The sequence below is a fragment of the Barbatula barbatula genome (assembly GCF_947034865.1).
Source record: "Barbatula barbatula genome assembly, chromosome: 1".
Taxonomy (NCBI): domain Eukaryota; kingdom Metazoa; phylum Chordata; class Actinopteri; order Cypriniformes; family Nemacheilidae; genus Barbatula; species Barbatula barbatula.
In genome coordinates, this window is record NC_136766.1 from 6718891 (window position 1) to 6741059 (window position 22169).

General features: G+C 40.4%; 1 protein-coding gene across 4 annotated transcripts; it reads right to left on the minus strand.

The window, feature by feature from the left end:
* Positions 1-375: 375 nt before the first annotated feature.
* Positions 376-10684, minus strand: eif4g2a (eukaryotic translation initiation factor 4, gamma 2a). 4 transcript variants are annotated; one of them, XM_079487664.1, is made up of 23 exons: positions 10510-10684; positions 9823-9875; positions 9617-9726; positions 9446-9511; positions 8383-8508; positions 7098-7200; positions 6865-6996; positions 6670-6736; positions 6437-6588; positions 6152-6262; positions 5890-6072; positions 5658-5796; positions 5434-5570; positions 5248-5355; positions 3857-3985; positions 3671-3775; positions 3341-3556; positions 3201-3254; positions 2996-3077; positions 2679-2883; positions 2395-2603; positions 1852-1973; positions 502-1769 (listed from the first exon to the last, which is right to left on the minus strand). In XM_079487664.1, the coding sequence occupies exons 9-23, from the start codon at positions 6518-6520 to the stop codon at positions 1704-1706; spliced, it is 1950 nt and encodes a 649-aa protein (XP_079343790.1). In that variant the 5' UTR covers positions 6521-6588; positions 6670-6736; positions 6865-6996; positions 7098-7200; positions 8383-8508; positions 9446-9511; positions 9617-9726; positions 9823-9875; positions 10510-10684; the 3' UTR covers positions 502-1703. The 4 variants fall into 4 exon arrangements, with proteins under 4 accessions (XP_079343788.1, XP_079343787.1, XP_079343790.1 ...); XM_079487662.1 differs by having other exon boundaries at positions 376-1769; positions 2996-3254; positions 10510-10672; XM_079487663.1 differs by lacking the exon at positions 9823-9875 and having other exon boundaries at positions 10510-10673.
* Between the last annotated feature and the right edge of the window lie 11485 nt (positions 10685-22169).

Sequence of the window (22169 nt, forward strand, 5' to 3'; positions counted from 1 at the left end):
CCAACATGTCACCATATTAAAGGAGAAGTCCACCTCATAATTCTGTCATCTCAAACCTGTATGACTTTCTTCTTCAGAACTCAAAAGATATGTTGAAAAAGGTTGGTAACAGAACAGCACAGCCCCCCCATTCACTTCTATTACATACAATGCAAGTGAATGGGGGGCTGTTAATTCTTCATAAATATCTTGTGTTCTGTGGAAGAAAGTCAGTCAAACAGGTTTGAAGAGAGCGAGTAAAGACAGAATTGTCATTTTAAAGGTGAACTACTTTAACTTCGAAGCATCCATGCCGTTATTCCAATCAGAAGTTGTCACATAAGAATGATGCAAAAATCTTTGACAAAGCATTTTCGGTGCAATATTATAAGCATTCAGTGCAAACTCAGACAGGATTTATTCATTCACACAGAAAAACATGAGGAACTGAGAATTGTGGCCTGTAATGTAAATAGCCAGCAGTGTACCTTCTCATAGAAATGAATACCACTGGGAGATTTCGCAACTAAACACCAACAGCAGTGTAGCAGCACTACACTTGGTTTATTTTATTATTTTGCTGGAGGATGATCTACCACGTGCACATTTATAATAAAATGATCCATGCAAGTTCCACATATTCACACATGAAGCAAGGCCAAATAAATGCTGGTGTGTAACTTTATTGAAAGCAACAGTAAAAAGTACACCGAACATTCGGAGTTCTTCTGCCTTACAGTAACACTTTAAATAGCAGTTCATTGTACAGGATGAGAGAGTCGCCGTCTGTTGATCTATCTTATGATAAAGCTTTAAGATTCCCCTCATGATTCAATAAATATTCATAATATCCACGACACGGAATTATGATCAAGCAGAATGTTAGGCTCAAAAACGGCGATTGGTATATTGAACATCCATACCAATTTTGCACATCGTTTCAACATTATTTTACCAATTAAAAATGTAGTTAAAAATGGATCCAATTGTTGTCTGTAGAGGCATGTTTGGTAATCCCTGAACATGCTGTAAAACAAAAACACAAAATTCAAGTATGGTCATGAGAGGTGAGAGAACCGTACATAAACTGAGGGGAAAAAGGCAGCGTGATTTCATCTCTCCCACATGGCTTGTTCATCATCATGAAGAGACGAAAAAAAAATAATGAAAAGAGTGTGAGATCTTACAATCAGATAGCGATCGAAAAGTAAACCATTGTTTCAGACTCGAGCACCTTACGGATCTTTTGTTTGAAGGACTGAATTACACGCGGCCCACTACGCCTTCTAAAGTGAGGTATAAACGAAAGCCACGGTAAACAAAACGTTACATAACAAATTATTACAATTGAGGATTCTTTGTAACAAAAAGCAAATATTGCAACTCATGACACCGAGCAAAGTGCATTTCTATCATTTTTGTGCTGAAAAGAAACAGCAGCAAGAAAGGCTGAAATACATGTTTTAAAAGCAAAATACATATAAAAAGGAAAAAAAATGCAGTTTTAAGCTGCTAATACCATTAACCTGTGGCGGGACTCAACGGATGCTAGTCATCACATGCTTTGAATGAGGCCAAAGAGGAGCCCAAAGTAACACGTTGGCTTTATGTCACAGAAAACAGCAGCATGTTATGAAACTCAGAGGTTAAGAACGCAGGCGAGGTTTAGTGAAACTCAGCAGGAGAGATAAATAGGTGAGCGCTTCAAGGCTTTGGCAGGTTCTTCAGTCAGCTTCCTCTTCAGACTCTTCCTCCTCAGCAGTCTCCAGCCAGGTAAGCCATTGGTTCACCTGTGAAACCACAAAAAGTCCCATGAAACATCTTCTAAAAAAAAAAGTCTCGTTTGTGAAGATAAAATGAATCGCATGTTACCTGGAACAATGCTTTTCCCTTCCCCGGAAAATCCTGGGTAATATCTTCTTTCCATGAAAGGAAGGCCTCTTCTTCAATTATTTCCATATCATAAAAGTTGACATAGTAGCGCAATAACATTCCTAGGAAGATAAGAACAAGAAAACAAGCATTTTACAGAATTTTATTTATTTCGGGATCATATGGGCTTCTTCTCATACATTACATTAACATTTAGTCATTTAGCAGACGCTTTTATCCAAAGCCCAAACCGCAAGGCCGACAGAGCTGAGACACTATAACAGTAAAACGGGCAAAATGTTCTCGTCTTTTGGAGTGCATAAACAATTGTGTGTCCCGTGACATTTGACATATGATGTAAAAAGTTTGGGTATATGTATATATAACAACTTTGACGCCTTAGACTGCTCGAACCCGAGGATTGCTGCTTGCAGCTATACATTTCTTTGTATACAGGTTTGGACCAACTTTAGGTTGAGCGATTCATGATTTGTGGGTGAACCTACCTTAAAGCCTAGTTTAAGAACGTTTAAATCTGCATACCTTTGGGAAATGCACGGGCGTTACAGTGGACCTGCAGCGCATACAGCGCGCTGACCTGCAGCTCCACATGATCGTGCAAGAACTTCTGCATCACCGGTTTGAAAGCAAGTAGCAGAATCTTCTCTTGGTCGAGCTGCTCCTTGGTAGGAGAAGATAACTGCTCTACTCCATCATTCGAATACGTCTCGTTGAAAATGTACTGCAAGAAGCTAAGAGATTGGGGGCGGGGTTACTCAAGTAAAAGACGCATGCAAAAGCACTATTCTAGAGAGTGGTTTTCATACCTGGTCATCAGAATGTTAACAAAACCCTTGTCAGTATGCAGTTTGGGAGAAATGTTGTCCTTGATCCACTTGTAGATGGTTTGCGGGGCGGGATCTGCTTTGATCTGTTTAAGCAGCTCCTTCTCCAGCTTCATAAGTGGAAACAAAAAGCTCAGGCCTTTGCCCTCCAGAATCTCCAGCATGCGATCTTTATTTTGATCAATTTCTGTGGACAGAAGCAGACATGCTGTCAAACTTATATGAAAAAGGACTTCATAAGAGATTCCTATGACTCGATGTCATTTTTGGTCTGTTCATTTTTTCTTCAAAGCACAAACCTGGCAGCATCTTCTGCATGTTGACCTTGCTTTGCTGAAACAGGTCGGTCAGCCACTCTCGATCTTTCAGTTTGGCCATTTGCTGCAAGCACAGGAGGAAGAGAGGAAAGTGGTTGCCATTTTCCAGCGGGTGGGCCAGCTCCGCCATGGTCACAAGTTCAGCGATGATAGCACGAGCAGCAAACTGAGCCAGATAGGACTTTACCAAGGGAACATCCAGTTCGATCTTGGGACACTGGTCCAGAACGCTGAGGAAAGCCTGTATGATTCATAAGACGAATTAAAAATACGCAATTCTCAGTTGAGCCAATGAGAGCACAGAAGACTGACAAATCAAACACGCACCAGCATGAAGTTCTCCCCGGTGACCAGTCCCTCCACACGGAGCGTGTTGATCAGAGTGCTGACGTGCTCGCGGTCCTCATCTGGGCTCTCCAGTGAGCATGTGATCATCTTGCTCAACATCTCCGGTAAGAAGTGTTTAGGAGCTTTCATGTCCCTCACCCCGTTCACTGCCTCGCTCATGTTCTTGTTACTCAGGTAAGTGGCCACAACAGTTTCCTGCAACAAAATAGCCAGAACTTTTATCATACACCTTGGTCCAGACTGCAAGCCAATGAGCTTTCAAAAGGCAGCCTTTGACGTTTCAGAAAGTAATGTGTGTTTAGTACGTACAGTCATCTTTAGGAGCTCCTCTTTAGCTGGAGGAGGCTTTTTACTTGTCTTCTGTGGCTTTTCCTGAATTGGAGGCGGGTTGGTTTTCAAGCCAAGCTGAGGCGGCTGTGTGAAAATGAATAGGTATTAAATGGCATATTAAACAACATCATCTTGTCTCGATGTGTGAAACGCAAGAGGCATTACCTGTCCCAGTGGTGGAGTGGATGTACGTGGAGGTTGAGCACTGGGAGGGATCATGGTAGGGATCTGTGGCTGCAGCTTTGGCATTGAGTTTTTGTTTAAAATAAACGACTGAGCTGGTCTCAGGCTGATCTGAAACAAAAACAATACCATTTATTGTGAGACAATCATGTTCTACTTGACTGATGTCACATTAGAACAAAAATGGCAGCAGCCTTTATGGGACAGGTCACCAAAAATATACACTGTCATTTACTCACCCTTGGGTTGTTCCAAATCTGTATAAATGTCTTTGTTCTGATGAACACACAACATTTTTGGAAGAATGCTTGTAACCAAAAGGTTCTTGGCCACCATTGACTACCATAGTAGGTCAAATTATAATGGTAGTCAAAACTCCCCCAGAACAGTTTGCTTTCTCACATTTATCCAAATATAATTTTCAACAGAACATGACATCTATAAAGATTTGGAATAAACTCAACGGTGAGTAATTGACAAACAACTGTTGCTTAAAGAGCTGAATGTTTTGCTGTGTAATATTACTGCAGCCAATGGGGAAATGAGTTTAAGATTCCACAAATGAAGAGGAATTAGTGTTATGTATGTTAAATATCAATTCATTTGACTTGATCATGTTACTATAGAAACCAACAACTCCCAAAAAAATGTGAATTGCTTAAAATAAAACTGTGCATGTAGTCATCTTGAAGATACAGAATTTCAACACGATGTGAATGCAGTGCGAACATCCTACTAATGTAAGAATAAAAACTCTCTGTGTTTAAAGCCATGACATCAGAAAGTGCTAATTGGTTCTGAAGTTAATATACATGTTTGGAGTTTTGTGGATCGATGGATAAACTAAAGAGTTACGAGTGAACAAAACATAGCTACTTCATTGCTTATTGAAAATTAACCTTACGGTTAATCCTACGGTACGGTTGAGTCGCACTAGAGTTCGTCTTTCTTGGTGCAGTTTGTTAGGGCAGGTGCGAATGCAGCAATCGCACCCGAGTTCAAGTTCCCTTGTACAATGACCTCGATAATATACTTGGGACAAAACTGGACGTTGATCCGGGAGATGTTGTTGACGTCGCCAATGATGCGACTGATGCTAGCACAGTTGACCGGGCTAACGTTACCGCAACGGACACGCCAGTTTATTTCTTTTGTATAAGCAGATTAGGAAATACGTTCTCGCAACGAGTGACTTAATTTTGATAGTTTCAACTGGTTCGGATCAAAGCAATCAGTGTGGTGTGAAAATGAACCAATAACGCTGTAAAATGCTACAATGTATCTTTTTTTTAATTGGTCCGGACCATATGAACCAAACTGAAGGTGAGAAAGCGGCCTTAGAAGCATCGGCAAGAAATGAAACCCATTCATACCTCATCGGCATTGAGCTGTCCTTTCTTAATATACCGTGGTGGCATGTCCTTGGACTGAGCTTGCTGTTGTGTTAAATGAGTCTGATTCTGGAAAAGCAGATTCTGCCCCTTTTAAAATAAGCAATTTGTGTAAGCACTAATTTTCAATGTCATGGAATAGATTGTTCCCTGGCATTTGGTATTTACCTGGCTGGATTTCATGAAGGGCTGCGGAGCGGGTGCCATGTGGCCAGCGTGCCCGTTGAAAAGAGGGTTTGTGCGGCGGCCCATGGTGGGGGAATACCTGTCCTGAATGACCCCAGGGCCGGTTCCAATCCCACTACCTGCAACCAAAAAAAAAGTAATGAAGCGTTGACCCAATACAAATCGATAAAACCCTCCCAGAAATGTTAGTGCACTTCCAGACATACCCGGCATCTGCCCAAACATATCAGCCAACCCCCCAAGAGTCTCTCGGTCAGATTTCATTCTTGTTGGCAGAAATTGGCCCTCTTGAAAGAAATCTGTCCTCATTCCTTGAGTCATTGGTGGAATAAATACTCCCAAATCCTAACAGAGAAAACAAGACAGATTAAAGCTTTTTTCATTTAACATGCAAAAAGCAAAGCAGATACACATAAGACAGACACCAAGCCATCTCACGTTTACAGCATCCTGCCGGATCTGGTGTATGGTTTTCGGTCCATTATCAATAAAAGCTTTCCGAGGCACCCAGTTGTTCTCTCGCAACTCAACGGTATCTTGAAGTAGGAACCGTATCCTAGCAGGCAAATCCTTGTTGTTCATTAAGGATCGCATACGACTGAAGTACTGATCCATTAAAGACTGGAAAAGAATACAGGCTTGACAAAAAGCTAATGTGGTTTAATGCATTTAATACCCTGACACCATAAAAGCAGCTTACCTTGGCTTTCTCGTGATCCAGTCTTGGCCCCACGGTTCTCATTATCTGACAGAGGCACTCCAAATCCTCCCCGATATCCTTAAGTTGGACTCTTTTCTTCTTTTCCAGAAGCTGGTGTTATAAAAGACATTCAACGGCAATGCATTACAGGCAAGATTCTGCAAAAATGGGCCCAGTGGTCTGTGCACCTGGAGAAGCTTTAAATGGCGTTTTAAAATCTGCCAAATGAAACAGTCTGGCTAATACTCTTGACACAAACTGTAAGAGAGAATTCAAATAACGCACTGTTTTGATGCATTTATGAAGGATGGACTCGTGAATGAGATCGAGTTTGCCAAGCTCTCCAATGAATTTGATGTTGCCCAGCATTTTGATCTTGGCGATGGAACGCTGCTCCTCCTCTTCAGAGCTGAGTGGGGTGTCATGTTTATCAAAGACTAAATTAAAAAAAGCAAAAACAACCATCAGCTGTTTGTTAGAACTGCTGTAATGACTAACACTTTTTACGGTCCACTTACTGTCAACGTTTCTGGTACGGTTTTCAAATTCATCTTGCAGTTTGGAAATCAGAAGTCTCCTGAATGTCTGTACAGAATGAGACCGACGTTAGGACACACCAAAAATACAAGGGGTTTGCAATATTAATATATGGGCATAAGCAAAACAACTCTTCAAAACTTCTTATGAGGAATTACTCATTCAAGCGTTCTTACAGTGCTCTGCTTTTGTGATGATTGGATCTCTCCTGAAGGGCCGTCAAAGTTCGGAGCATCTTCTGCCAAACGCAGACATAGCTGAGCATATAGCGAGCTATACTTCGGTTCTTCGAGGGCTTTGTCTACAATCTAGATGAAAGAGCATAACGTCTTGTAGTTTTTTTAAACAACAGAATATCTGAAAGCCAGATGCAAGTCGTGTAAATGCGCAATGCAAGCGTAACCCTCACCAGCAAGATGATTCCTTTGAGGACGAGCTTTGAATCTACGCCCACATTCAGGAGCTCAAGGCATAGCTTGTCAAACTTCTCAGGGGTCAGTTTATTCAGTATGCTAGAAAGATGTAAAAACAAAAACTTAGATTTGTAACAGGGATCTAGTCCCCCCTTTATAGGACAATTCTCCCGGAAAAGTACACCCACGGCAAGGCGAAAGAAATAGCCCGCCCACATGCCAACCAACGGGCTATGACTAGAATAATGAGATTGGCAAAAACTGCATGTGTTACCTGATCTTTAACAAAGGTTTCCTGAAGCAAATCGATGAGTTTAAGATAAATATCCCTATTAACAGCGCTATTAACTTTGATGTCTAGCTTCAGTTATTCATGGTTACAAGTGAACCTGAGGCTTGTTTTCCGGCGAAGAGGCAGACTTGTCGTAAGTTCCTGTGACAAAGGAGGCATTTTCCATGTTGAACCAATAGGATACCATCATCTCTGTGCGGGAGGATAACGGAAGCTAGACATCAACGTTTACCACTGTCAATATGAATATTTCTCTTAAACAAATTCATCGATTTGCTACAGAAGACCTTTGTTCAGACCACGGAGCACATTTTGGAGATTCAAAAAGTCGACACCCAAACACTTCCATTCTACCGCTTGGAAGTAAAAGGATACGCGGTATTATAACTTTGTCTGCATTACTCTTCAAGAAGAAAACCATATTCATTTAGGATGCCTTGAGGGTGAGTAAAACATGGTGAAATAGCCCTTTAAATGAATGCTCAGCCTAGTGGTTGACCTATGATAAGCAATCTTGGCATGGCAGAGTTCGCACTGCTCAACATTTTCATTCATTTTATAAAGGACTCCACACAGAACTCACATTTAACATTGTCCCAAGTTACCGTATATGCCACGCAAGTCTACAGCATGCATAGCCTACGTAATGTTAGCGAGTATGAGACTTCTTCAGTTGTCTGTTGATAGCTTTTAGGGCGAGTTATTAGCAGCGCCACCCTCTGGTTAGATGAACGCGTCACCACCACATCAACACAGGGAATTGTTTTTGCTGTTCCTTATTTCTAGATGACAATCGCACATACTATTCCGTGTTCTACGATGTAATCAACTAATCGGATATTCGAGCATCGGGAGTCATCCCCAATTTAGACACAGTCATATCATCCAGTCCACCTACTAGAGTAGTTAACTAAAGTAATTTGCTTTTTTAAGTCACGTGAACCTCCTATCCACAATGACAAGTAAAGTGACTGGTTTTGGTGGCTTACCCTCTCACTTTTCTGAAGATTGCATCGTGTCGTTCTTTTTCGTTGGAGGAGTTGACATCTCGTCTAGTGCTTCGTGAAGGAACCCATCTCTGAACGCTAGGCCCTGGGGTTTTCCCCAGGAACTCGCTGTAGAACAATACAACAGATCACTACTATTGTAAAAATCTACAGCAGTCATGTTTATACATCAATGCTCATATTAAAAACTAAATAGATTCTGCTGCCACCCTGACAACTAAGAGAAATAAAATGTACAAATACATTAAAGTGAGAGTCGTCATTTACTCACATTCAAGTTGTTCCAAACCTGTATATACATGTCTTTGTTCTGCTTAACACAAAAGAACGTAAATTAATGTTAGCAATTTTCAGTTCTGGGATATCATTGACTATGACAGCAGGAAAAATTTAAATGGTAGTCAAAGGTGCCACAGAAGAGTTTGCTTTCGTAAATTCTTCAAAATATCTTATTTTGTGTTCAACAGAACAAAGAAATATAAAATACTACTATGGTTTTCTACTATGGTAGTGAATGGAGTCCCAGAACCGAAAACTGCTCACATGTTTCCAAACACCTTTCTTTGTGTTCAGAGCAAAGTTTGTTACCAGTGTTGTTAATAATGTCACTGTATAAGCTATCCCGTGGGCAGCGCAATACACATAAATTTATCTACTAAGCTGATGAAACCGGCAAATGCTGAAACGTTGTTTAGAAACCCTATCGCATTCATCCGCAGGCAGGCGATGGGCAAGGCTCCGTGTACCGACCTGAACACAGAACCTACAGAGTGCGGTTATAGCCGCTATGAGGCTGTTCAGGTAGCAGCGGGAGAAGAATATGTCCCGTTAAGAGTTGTTCTACCACTGAAATAATTTTAGAGACATTCTTAAGGTCTAAAAACTACAGTGCGTTTAAACTAGTCAAGTTCTGATCAGTATTGACATTCTACGATTCAATTCCAGACAAAAAGTAGCTATAGTTCGACACTATAGTACATCTTAGATTTGTATTTCTGATAAGAAATGATAAAAAATAAACACTTTTTAAAAGAAGTGCTTGTACCTGTTGCCGACAGACTTGGGATAGTGCTGAGATGCACCCCTACCTCCTCCTCCGCCCGAAGAAGCACTGCAAAAACCAAAGAGTTCTTCATACACAATAAGAGCGAGATTCTGCGGGCTAAAATGAATTGTGCCTCATAACAAAATGGGAAAACAACATTCAAAAGCATACCTGAAACGAGAAGCACCCCCCTCTGCAATCACACTCTCCACTTTGGCGGCTTGACAACGAAAGATCCTCGAAAAGAATGAGTGAGAAAAGATGGGGATGTAGAACACGGCCTAAAAGAGAAGAAACGCGCACTTTATATCGAGTCACAAACATCAACAACGAAACAAAAACAAGCAAAAGCCTCTTAATGAATGGCAGGATAAAGCCTTCGGTTTGTGGTTTTTGCTCCGAGGGGCTGATCATCACAGTGACATCACATCTGAACAAAGCACAAGGGCCTCTGCCATGAGCTCACAATTCACAAAAGAGCTTTGATTTATTACCCCACACCCAAGATTGTGGTTATATCGCATTTATTATAAGGTTCTGGGGTGAAGTAACGCAGACACGCTGTTTCAGAAGAGCCGTACACATGTAACTAGGATCGATATTAATAACACGTTCTCAGTTGTTGTCAGTGTTCTCGCAAATTAGCATATCGGCTAATTATCAACCACCACTAAACCGCGGCGATCTGGGCGTTTCATGATTCGCGTCGGCTTAGAAAGCGAGTCGATAACAACCCCAGACATTAAACTTCATAACGGGATACTTGACATTACAATATCGACAGATGTAGGGTCAAACTAGCGATTCGCCGGCAGGGTGGTGCGACAGAACAGCTGATCTAATGATCAGACGCCATTTTCCTTATGAAAGAGCGTAAAGAGAGCCAGTCCATCAATTTCATCGACACAGACCACAGCAGATCAGACGCAGCACCCGATCTACGGACGGAATTACAGCGAGGTCCGCTGAAGATCAGACTGCTGGGAGAAAACTATGACATGATACGCGTAATCGGAGCCATTTTACAGGAATACACTAACTAGTATATGAGCTGATAACCTTACCTTTTTTTAAAGAACTTCAGCTTTGATAGTGTTTTGTAAGCGAGAAAGAAAAGAAGAAATAGGAGAAAAGAAAGGCTTTTTGGACTGACGGTTAATAATGTGGTTAGAGAACAGTGCGCCTTGAGGTAACACACTGGCCGCACCGGTGAGGAGAATTGTGGTCTTACGTCACTCTAAGGGCGCAACTTTATTGGCCTGACGTTTCAAACAAACGTGCTGGATGACGCGTCATCATCAAGGTTTGCTGCACCTGCGCTGCGGGGTTTATTGTTTTAATAGAGTAAAATCACCCGGTAGGTGCCGAAAAATAACATTTTGTGCTTTTACGTCAATTTAAATGTTTTTTCAAAACGTATCGAGGCATAATGATTAAAGGTGCTGTTCGCGCTTAAAAAATGTTTTATATCCCACAGTATACTGTAATATTATGTGGCGCAAGAGGGATTTAGCAATTAAATAATTGTGTTTTAATAATTAAAAAATGCTCCAATGGTTCTCGCGGTACTCATCTATTGCACTGTAACTTCAATAACTGCATTAACTAGCAATTATAATGTTGTTATAATTGCTTCCAATGTTTCCTCATCTGTAAGTCGCTTTGGATAAAAGCGTCTGCTAAATGACTAAATGTAAATGTAGCTCATCTACTGCACTGCAACTTCAATAACTGCACTAGCTTATCTAGTGAACTGTAATTCTATTAACTGCATCTACTCATCTATTGCACTGCAACTTCAATAGCTGCACTGACTTATCTACTGCACTGTAATTCTATTAACTGCATCTACTCATCTATTGCACTGCAACTTCAATAACTGCACTAACTTATCTACTGAACTGTAATTCTATTAACTGCATCTACTCATCTATTGCACTGCAACTTCAATAACTGCACTAACTTATCTACTGCACTGTAACTCTATTAACTGCATCTACTCATCTATTGCACTGCAACTTCAATAACTGCACTAACTTATCTATTGCACTGTAATTCTATTAACTGCATCTACTCATCTACTGCACTGCAACTTCAATAACTGCACTAACTTATCTACTGAACTGTAATTCTATTAACTGCATCTACTCATCTATTGCACTGCAACTTCAATAACTGCACTAACTTATCTACTGCACTGTAACTCTATTAACTGCATCTACTCATCTATTGCACTGCAACTTCAATAACTGCACTAACTTATCTATTGCACTGTAATTCTATTAACTGCATCTACTCATCTACTGCACTGCAACTTCAATAACTGCACTAACTTATCTACTGAACTGTAATTCTATTAACTGCATCTACTCATCTACTGCACTGCAACTTCAATAACTGCACTAACTTATCTACTGAACTGTAATTCTATTAACTGCATCTACTCATCTATTGCACTGCAACTTCAATAACTGCACTAACTTATCTACTGCACTGTAACTCTATTAACTGCATCTACTCATCTATTGCACTGCAACTTCAATAACTGCACTAACTTATCTATTGCACTGTAATTCTATTAACTGCATCTACTCATCTTTTGCACTGCAACTTCAATAACTGCACTAACTTATCTACTGCACTGTAATTCTATTAACTGCATCTACTCATCTATTGCACTGCAACTTCAATAACTGCACTAACTTATCTACTGCACTGCAACTCTATTAACTGCATCTACTCATCTATTGCACTGCAACTTCAATAACTGCACTAACTTATCTACTGCACTGTAACTCTATTAACTGCATCTACTCATCTATTGCACTGCAACTTCAATAACTGCACTAACTTATCTATTGCACTGTAATTCTATTAACTGCATCTACTCATCTACTGCACTGCAACTTCAATAACTGCACTAACTTATCTACTGAACTGTAATTCTATTAACTGCATCTACTCATCTATTGCACTGCAACTTCAATAACTGCACTAACTTATCTACTGCACTGTAACTCTATTAACTGCATCTACTCATCTATTGCACTGCAACTTCAATAACTGCACTAACTTATCTATTGCACTGTAATTCTATTAACTGCATCTACTCATCTACTGCACTGCAACTTCAATAACTGCACTAACTTATCTACTGAACTGTAATTCTATTAACTGCATCTACTCATCTATTGCACTGCAACTTCAATAACTGCACTAACTTATCTACTGCACTGTAACTCTATTAACTGCATCTACTCATCTATTGCACTGCAACTTCAATAACTGCACTAACTTATCTATTGCACTGTAATTCTATTAACTGCATCTACTCATCTTTTGCACTGCAACTTCAATAACTGCACTAACTTATCTACTGCACTGTAATTCTATTAACTGCATCTACTCATCTATTGCACTGCAACTTCAATAACTGCACTAACTTATCTACTGCACTGCAACTCTATTAACTGCATCTACTCATCTATTGCACTGCAACTTCAATAACTGCACTAACTTATCTACTGCACTGTAACTCTATTAACTGCATCTACTCATCTATTGCACTGCAACTTCAATAGCTGCACTGACTTATCTACTGCACTGTAATTCTATTAACTGCATCTACTCATCTATTGCACTGCAACTTCAATAACTGCACTAACTTATCTACTGCACTGCAACTCTATTAACTGCATCTACTCATCTATTGCACTGCAACTTCAATAACTGCACTAACTTATCTATTGCACTGTAATTCTATTAACTGCATCTACTCATCTTTTGCACTGCAACTTCAACAACTGCACTAACTTATCTACTGCACTGTAATTCTATTAACTGCATCTACTCATCTATTGCACTGCAACTTCAATAACTGCACTAACTTATCTACTGCACTGTAATTCTATTAACTGCATCTACTCATCTATTGCACTGCAACTTCAATAACTGCACTAACTTATCTATTGCACTGTAATTCTATTAACTGCATCTACTCATCTATTGCACTGCAACTTCAATAACTGCACTAACTTATCTACTGAACTGTAACTTAACTGCATCTACTCATCTATTGCACTGCAACTTCAATAGCTGCATTAACTTATCTACTGCACTGTAATTCTATTAACTGCACTAACTCATCTATTGCACTGCAACATCAATAACTGCACTAACTCATATACTGCACCGTAACTCTATTAACTGCATTAACTCATATACTGCACCGTAACTTTAATAACCGCATTAACTCATATACTGCACCGTAACTTTAATAACCGCATTAACTCATATACTGCACCGTCCCTTTAATAGCTGCATAACTCATCCACTGCACTGTAACTTCAACAACTGCATTAACACACCTATTGCACTGCAACTTTAATAGCTAATGTCTATAATTTATGCACACTTGTTTAGTCTAAATTATTATCTGTTCATAGCCACCTGTACATTAATGTTCATAGTATATAGCCACCTCTATATATTGTTCATACCTACTGTCATAATTTCATAGAACATACCTACTGTAAAATATTTTCATAGTCTGTATAATATTTTCTTAATATTGTATTCTGTATTTATTCACTGTATATCCTGCACTTTTTAATTGCACTTCTGGTTAGACTACATTTCGTTACACTGTACTTGTATATGTGTAATGACAACATAATTGAATCTAATCTAATGTCATACGCAAAGATCTTGTCATGTCACGAGTCTAAAAATATAGCATGCTAATTGCATGCTAATGATGGCAAAATGTATGTGATCTTATCACAAGAAACATTGATGACCAATTTATGTTGTTTTGGAAACATATTTTATTTGGTCTTTGTGAGAACAGTAGAATCAAGCATAGTCAGGTTTATATCATTAATTTTATTCTTTTAATGGCACAAGTTTATGTTCACATGTAAATTTTCCTGTAAAAAACATTTTTTACTTCATTCAAGAAAAAAAAATAGCTTTATATTGATTCACTCTGATTTTCTTTGAAGCAAAAAGCAATTAAAACATAGATTTTTTTAAAAGCTTTAAAGTCTTCATGTAAATTAACAATAGCCCCCTAATGTGCAAATCTTTGTTATATATATGTTGTATTTCATTACATAACTTATTGAACTGAAGGCAGAACTCATAATGCAATTCTGCTGTGTTATTGTTTTTGCATAATGTGTAATAATGCCAAATGCTCTCTGTGGTACTTTGATACCATTAGTCAACCGGTCTGCACAGAGCCAGCGCCTCAAGTAGTCGAACACGCCTAATGTTTGTTATTTGTACACAAATTACAAGTAAGGAGAATACCTGTAAGAATATATGATAGACATGCAAGGGACGTCACACGTCAGCTTTAGACGTGTAGTTAGTCAACTAGGAATAAAAGCACAAACAGCTACACACATATGCACGTTGTTGAAAACTACAAATTACATATTTCCCTGTATTTATTGTAGGGCAAAGCAGACCGTTTTGCGGCTTCACAATGTTTTTAATATTGTGTTCACAAGATAAAGATGAATAAACTGTTTGGTCAGGATTGCATGTAGACTATGCTCAAGGAGACACGCGAGTCAGATGAATGGTCAAGTAAAGTGTTTGAAAAGTTTCTTAATCCCTCAAAAAAGGAATCTTTGACAATAAGAGGTCAAATATAATATGTGTGTGTGTGTTTGTGTGTTTGTCATTTGTCATAAGGGGCTCTCGAAGAATTCAGTCTGCCTTCATACTGCAAATCTTAAAAGCAAACATCAGTCACTTCAGACTCAGTCTAGTCTTGCTTTTCACTATTAGTTTTAGTTAATTAGTTAATTTAAAAAAAATATATATAGTTCTATATACATGTCATTGCTGATATAGTTTAAAAAGTACATTTTTGGATTACTGTTAATCAAATGAATTGCAGATATAATGATCTATGAGTCCAACAACTGACAGATCATCTCTTTTCAACATTTTACGGCTTAACATTTTACATCTGAGTTTTGTTTTCTTTCGTGGATATTTATTCTTCTCTTGCATCATGATAGACTTTTCAATCACGCATTCAGAGTAGATCAATTTGAATTAGAGCACTAGACTAAAGCTTGAGCCGAAGGCAGAACTCGTATCGCTGTTCTGCTGTTTCTAATAAACCTGTCACCAAAAAACAAGAACAGTTTAGATCTATCTAGATCTAGATCAGGGATGGCCAGCTACTTGTTTGTCTCACCTTATGTTAATGAGAATCTCTAAAATGCGTGATGTGTTGCCTGGATGCCCCTTGTCTGCTTTAGTGTTTTAATGGGATGCCCGGGGAAAAACTCATTCTCAGAAATCAAGCTTTTAATTACTTGTTAGTGAAAATAAAGTAATTTATTCAAATCACTTTCATTATTTTAACTTATTTGATACACGTATTTGATGAAGCACCCTCGTGTACAAAGTTGTAAATTGATAATGGCACTATCATTACTAACCAGCAGATGGAGTTAGTGACACTTCAAAAGATTAGCTGCTTTTGTGTTAAGTTAGAAGCATCAAACTGCTATTTTAGAGAATCAGTTTATCCGTCATTCTTATTTAACACGGTTCTCAGTCATCCACAACTGTGAAGAGACAATATTAATGTCATTTTTATGAATAAATCACCGTAACTCTATTTAAATACATGTAGGACAGAGGAGGCTGGCGGTGATAGCTGGTGTTCAGTGAGACTGGTCATCTGTCTCCTCTGTAATGCCCTGTCAACAGGCTTGAACAGCGACTCTCTCATTTAAATCAGATGCTATTACAAGTCCATAAACACAAGTAGAGACAATAGATTATTGCTTTTGTTGTCACAGAAAAAGACCAAAAAACCCAAATACTGATAAATAATAGTCTAATTAGAAAAACGTCTCGGGTTACTTGGCTGTAACCCTGTTCCCTGAAAAAGCGGGAACGAGATGCTGCGTTTCAAACGCTATGGGAGAACGTCTTTGTTCGACCGGTTGTGAAGCACGTGTGTCGAACACGCCAAAAATTCTTTTGGCTTTAAATAACCTCGGCAGGTAATTTGGTTAATTACACCAGCACCTGCAGGTTATAAATACGCGTGGCGCGAACGCGTCTTCAGGTTCCAATGTTGTCTGAAAGGACGTCCGGTACGCCTACAGTGCGGCATTGAAGCGCAGCATCTCGTTCCCGCTTTTTCAGGGAACAGGGTTACAGCCAAGTAACCCGAGACGTTCCCTATCAAAAGCTACACTCGATGCTGCGTTTCAAACGCTATGGGAACGAGAATACCAACGCCGCCGCACTGGAGGTGTCTGGACCCCCCAAGGTTGTGTGGTATGTGTGCACAAGCCAAGAGAAGGCATCAGACGTGACTCTGGGATGTAGACTCCAGGACTTGTGAGCCTGGAGTAGCGTGGACATCCAGACTATAAAATCTGACAAATGTGTGCGGAGAGGACCAGCCCGCCGCATCACACACTTGCTGCAAGGGGACACCTCTTGCTAAGGCCATAGAAGATGAAACCCCTCTGGTTGAATGAGCTCTGATAGCCAGAGGTGAAGTTTGACCGCGTGCCTCATAGGCCAGAGCAATAGCATCCCTTAACCAATGTGACATTGTTTGCCTGGTGGCAGCCGCCCCTTTGTTTGCGGCCCCCATAACATATGAAAAGCTGCTCTGATTTACGCCACTGGCTAGTGCGGTGGATGTAATTCTGAAGAGCACGTACTGGACACAGTAGGTGTAATCGTTCCTGCTCTGACGTCCTGAACGGCGGAGGACAGAAGGCCTCAAGAATAACCGGATGCACGGTGGAGAACGGAACTTTAGGCAGATAACTCGGGTGAGTATGCAGAATAGCTTTGACCATCCCAGGGGCAAAAATTAAGCAGGACGGTGAGGTCGAGAGCGCCTGCAAATCTCCAATTCTCTTAAGAGAGGTGATTGCCATTAGAAAAACCATCTTAAAGGTCAGAAGCCTGATAGGTGCTGACTCCATAGGTTTAAAAGGGGCGCTAACCAGACCCTCGAGCACTATTGCTAAGTCCCTTGACGGAATAGTCCGTCTAGAAGGAGGCATTAGCCGCCTCGCTCCACGAATAAAGCGGGCGACTAAAGGGTGCTTTCCCACAGAAACCCCATCAATCAGGGCATGGCAAGCCGAAATAGCGGCCACATAAACCCTGAGTGTACCGGGGCTTGTCCCTGAGGACAGTTTCTCTTGCCACGCATGGGCCATAGCGTCCAGACCCAGGGGAGCTGGATGACTCAGAGAGAAGTAGAGGGGACATTGTGCTGTCTCCTGTGTAGCAAAGAGGTCCACCTCTGCTTCGAAAAATCTTTCCCAGATTTGTCTGACTATCTTGGGGTGAAGTTTCCATTCCCTGTTCGTCACAGCTTGTCTGGACAGCAAGTCTGCTCCAAAATTCATGTGCCCCGGGATGTGAATCGCTCTGAGGGACAGGAATTTGCCCTCTGCCAAGGGCAGGATCTTCTGGGCCAATTTGTTCAGGTGGCGCGACTGCAGCCCACCCTGGTGATTTATGTACGAGACTACTGAAGTGTTGTCCACCCGCACTAGGACATGGTAGCCTCGTAACTGCCGGAGGAAGTATTTCAGGGCCAGAAATACAGCCATCATTTCGAGGCAATTGATGTGCCAATCGAGAAGATGACCTCTCCAGATCCCGCGGGCTGGACGGCCATCTAAGACCGCACCCCAACCCGTGAGGGAAGCGTCTGTCGTTAACATCCTGCGACGACAACATGGACCGAGAGTGGGACCTAGAGTCAGAAACCGAGGTCTGAACCACATAGAAAGGGTGCAAAGCCCCTGGCGCGTCACCCTTATATGCCGCTGGGTGTTGGCCCTTGGATGAAACCCCCTGGCTCTGAGCCACAACTGAAACGGTCTCATATGCAGGAGGCCCAGAGGTATTACTGTGGAAGCCGCCGCCATGAGACCTAGAACTCTTTGAAAGTGATGATTTGTCACTCTCTGGCCTAACCTGATGCTCCTCAGGGTGCTCTGAATGGATTCGACACGTGCAGGTGACAGTTGTGCCTGCATTGCGATCGAGTCCCATATAATCTAATTAAGATTATGATGAATATACTAATTATGTCGAAATGGGATGAATGTGATTGTTAAAATGCTAAATTTGCATGAATATGAGAATCCGTGCCCAGCATATTTTGCTATATTTCTGCATCAAATGAAGTTAACAGTCATATAAATTCTCAGTGATGAAAGTCACATAGGGGTTATATCAGGTCAATATAGTGCACAACAACAGCAGAGATTCGCTTTCTATGGGGTGTCTGTTGGTCTGAAGATGATTTTAGTCCCCATCCACGAAATGACAATGGGCTATTAAAAGCAGCAGGAGATCCGCGGGCTGTAACGTCTCTCTGCGGTTTAAAGAGACGACCTGTCTCTTCTGAGGTAAAGGGATTAAGAAATAGCCGGTAATAAAATTATTCGATTAAGTATTCAAAGGGAAGGTCATTTTGAAAACACACTGTAGTATGAACTATGGAGGAACTTTGTGAGTCATATAAAATTGCTTATGAGTTTGGAGTTATTTCGCTGAGGAGTGTAAAAATCGATATGACTGAAAATTGCTTTTGGCTACGAAAAATTAATCTGTGTATCGAAGCGCCAAGAAAAAACAAAATGGAGTGTTTCAAAACGAAATGCTGTGGTGCATTTCTCAGATTGTTTTCTGTTAACTCCACATCGCTTAAAGGTTTCGATACATAATTGTTTGGCATTGCTGTCTAGCAAGATGCAAAAAGCATCTTGCTGTCCTCATTTACATTCATTTCACCAGGCCACTAATGCAGCTCTAAGATAAATGTATGAGCCTCTGGCATTAGACGCTAAAACCGCATGAAGCATCAAGCTAGATCAATGTATACCGTCTACATGCATAGTTGAAGCCTTAACTGCTGTTATTGATGGAATGGGCTGACCATGGAAGAAATGCTTAGTTGAGGTGTGCGAGACGTTTATTGTAACCTTGCTTTTAAACTCTACACACGACACATCCAGATGATCATTTTAGTGCTCACATGTTGCTCTATCAAAGCTCAGGAGACTTTAAAAGAAACCCACTTTCAAGTCTCTCAGCGTAGGTATAATATCTGGATCTGAGGAACAGCTGGTACTCTTTCGCTGGTACCTGCTCCAGCGACAGACATGGCGTTGTGAATGGGAAAATAATGTCACGGGTAGGTTTGTTTCTGGTTTGTGCGGCCCGGGGCATAATAAGACTCCTCAAGTGTGGGTCCAGACCTCACAGCTGTCTAGATCACACATCACTGCCTTCTCTATGAGCAGCCAACAGCTATTCGAGTGAAAGGGGGTGCTGGATAAACTGTTGAGCTTTCTTCCATACAACAATCGTAAGGCTGGACCCACACACCGTGGCGCAAGTGATCGATGGTGTGATTGTCGTCCCAATAGCCGCTGCACGGTCGATTAAAGGAGAAAGCTGATTGGCTGGGCGGTTCACAGTGTCCGTTCATCCGTGCTGTAGCAGGGTTGGGTTGTGAAAGAGTGATTTTTTTCATGTACAGCCATTACCAATGATCGTTTTTATTTTACGTTATGCATTCGGCAGACGCTTTTATCCAAAGTGACTCACAGTGCTTTTTTGTGCATTCAATCAAACCCATGACTTGGGAGTTGCTGCTAGCATCACTATTTCATTTAGGTAGGAAATACTCTCATTCTATTTCTCTGTTTCAGACTAAAATGGCCGTTACATGTTGAAAGTATGAGCTTGTGGCTAGAGGAGACAATGAGAGCTGGGTGATTTCAAAGAAAGGCTGATATTCTTAATATTTAGTTTTGAGTTTACAGTTTCCTTAAGATTGTATTGGAGACATTTTTTTTGTGTTATTCTGGATTTATGGTGTAATGAAACATAAGGATTAGAAACGTCATCATTTTCAGAAATCAGCATTGAAAACTATAAGAAAAGGATGTTAAGGCAAAAGTCCATTGGACATAAAAACACACGGATAGCATTTCCTGACTGATAGTGAATGTCTAAAAACATTAAATGACTTTACAGCTTTTTGCCGTGAGTTGTATGTTTAAGAGTGAGAAGGGTTGAATTGTACATTCTGTATATAATACATTCTGTGTATAAATGTTGAATATCTTTAATATTGACTAAGTAAGGCTGTGTCAAAATTGTACTGAAATCAAACGTTGAAGCGCATTATTTCATAATTGAGACTTTCGCCTGGTTTTCACAAACATAAATTATATAAATAAATAAATATATAAATAAATATACAAACAATAAATATTAGCTGATTGTTGGTATATTGATCTATCACTAATTTAAATTCCCCTAGTTGTGCTGCAGGAAGTATGCAACACTATTCTTAAAACACAAAATAATAAATTCAACTTTATTTTCCTGCTTTATTGTGCATGAAAATATGAGAAAAATACACAATTGATGCTAGCTGGTATTTCATTGTTCTGATTTGATGTTGTTTTGAAGCTTCGCCTGACCTAAAACCACTGACCTTTACAATATTTTCATCTATCTCTGTTTTTGAGATTTCCCTCGTGTCCTATTGTCAGGCTGTAGCACAGGAGTGCCAAAGTTTCATCAGGGGCGATCGGGACCACGTCTATCCACACCGATGGGCTGTCAGGGATAAATATGCACTGGTGAGTTCCCATGCACACTGTTAGGAGAACCATGACTCCCACAGGACTTCAAAGCCCTGTCTTTCTTTACCTTTCCACCAAGCAACAAAACTGGGCCACAGTTGCGCTACACAGCTTGCCTGATGCCGTGATGTGGAGGAACATCAACGAGAAACCCTGCATTCCCATGATGCATCGGCACCGCAGCTATATGTCAATTTATAAATAGAGACTTGCACCACTTACGTTTTACAAGACCCCTCAAACTCTTGAAAAACTGCAAATGCTGGGGTACTAGGAGCATTAATGGGTGGTTGTCTCAAAGGCAGCACTTCAAGAGACATAACGACAGATTGGGTGATTTCACCTGAGCTGTTCTTTCCATTTCAAGGACCTGGATATCATTACCGGCCTCTCTATCACAGATATGTTGTTTGTGTGCACACAAACACTTGAGGCAGTTAGCAGTGTGAATTACTCACCGTGCGGGAAGGTTACGGTTGCAATACTTCTGCTGTGAAGTGCACTTTGTAAATAATACCTGTTAGGACGTGCAGATTACTGATTCATGTTTTGAGTAGAAACTTCAGGAAGGGTTTGAGATATGATCAGTAGTGGTCTGCGGGCATTAGTTACGTATAATTTCTAGCGGTGTAACAATACACTAAGCTTAGTGGTACTCAAATATTATATATTTATTTTCAAACATTTACAATTGTCAATAACATTTGTTTGTTAAAACAACACAGCATTTTGTAGCTTTTGTATGTAAATTTATAAAATTGAATAGACACTAACCCTCTCTCTAACATCGTCTTTTGCACGTTTGTTATTTTAGATGTGAACACGCGGCAGGCGTGCGTGAATAAAGAGCGACGAGATGGAAACTTTGGAAAGGGCAAATGCGTCATTTGAGAAGAGAAAGTAGCACGGCTCGTGTTTTCCGCGCGGTTGTACACGCAAAGATTGCCAGAACAATAGCGTTCTGTGGTCAGATTTTTTTTCTGTTTGTAGAGCTGAAAGATTTTTAAGAAATTTCTCCGGACACTTATTCTGTCAGTGATGAC

Coding starts and splice junctions, on each gene's coding strand:
- eif4g2a (XM_079487661.1), bottom strand. CDS start 6,520: ATGCTGGGCAACATCAAATTCATTGGAGAGCTTGGCAAACTCGATCTC. Junction 5,356..5,433: donor CCTTCATGAAATCCAGCCAG/GTAAATACCAAA, acceptor TTATTTTAAAAG/GGGCAGAATCTGCTTTTCCA. Junction 1,770..1,851: donor AGGGAAAAGCATTGTTCCAG/GTAACATGCGAT, acceptor GTGGTTTCACAG/GTGAACCAATGGCTTACCTG.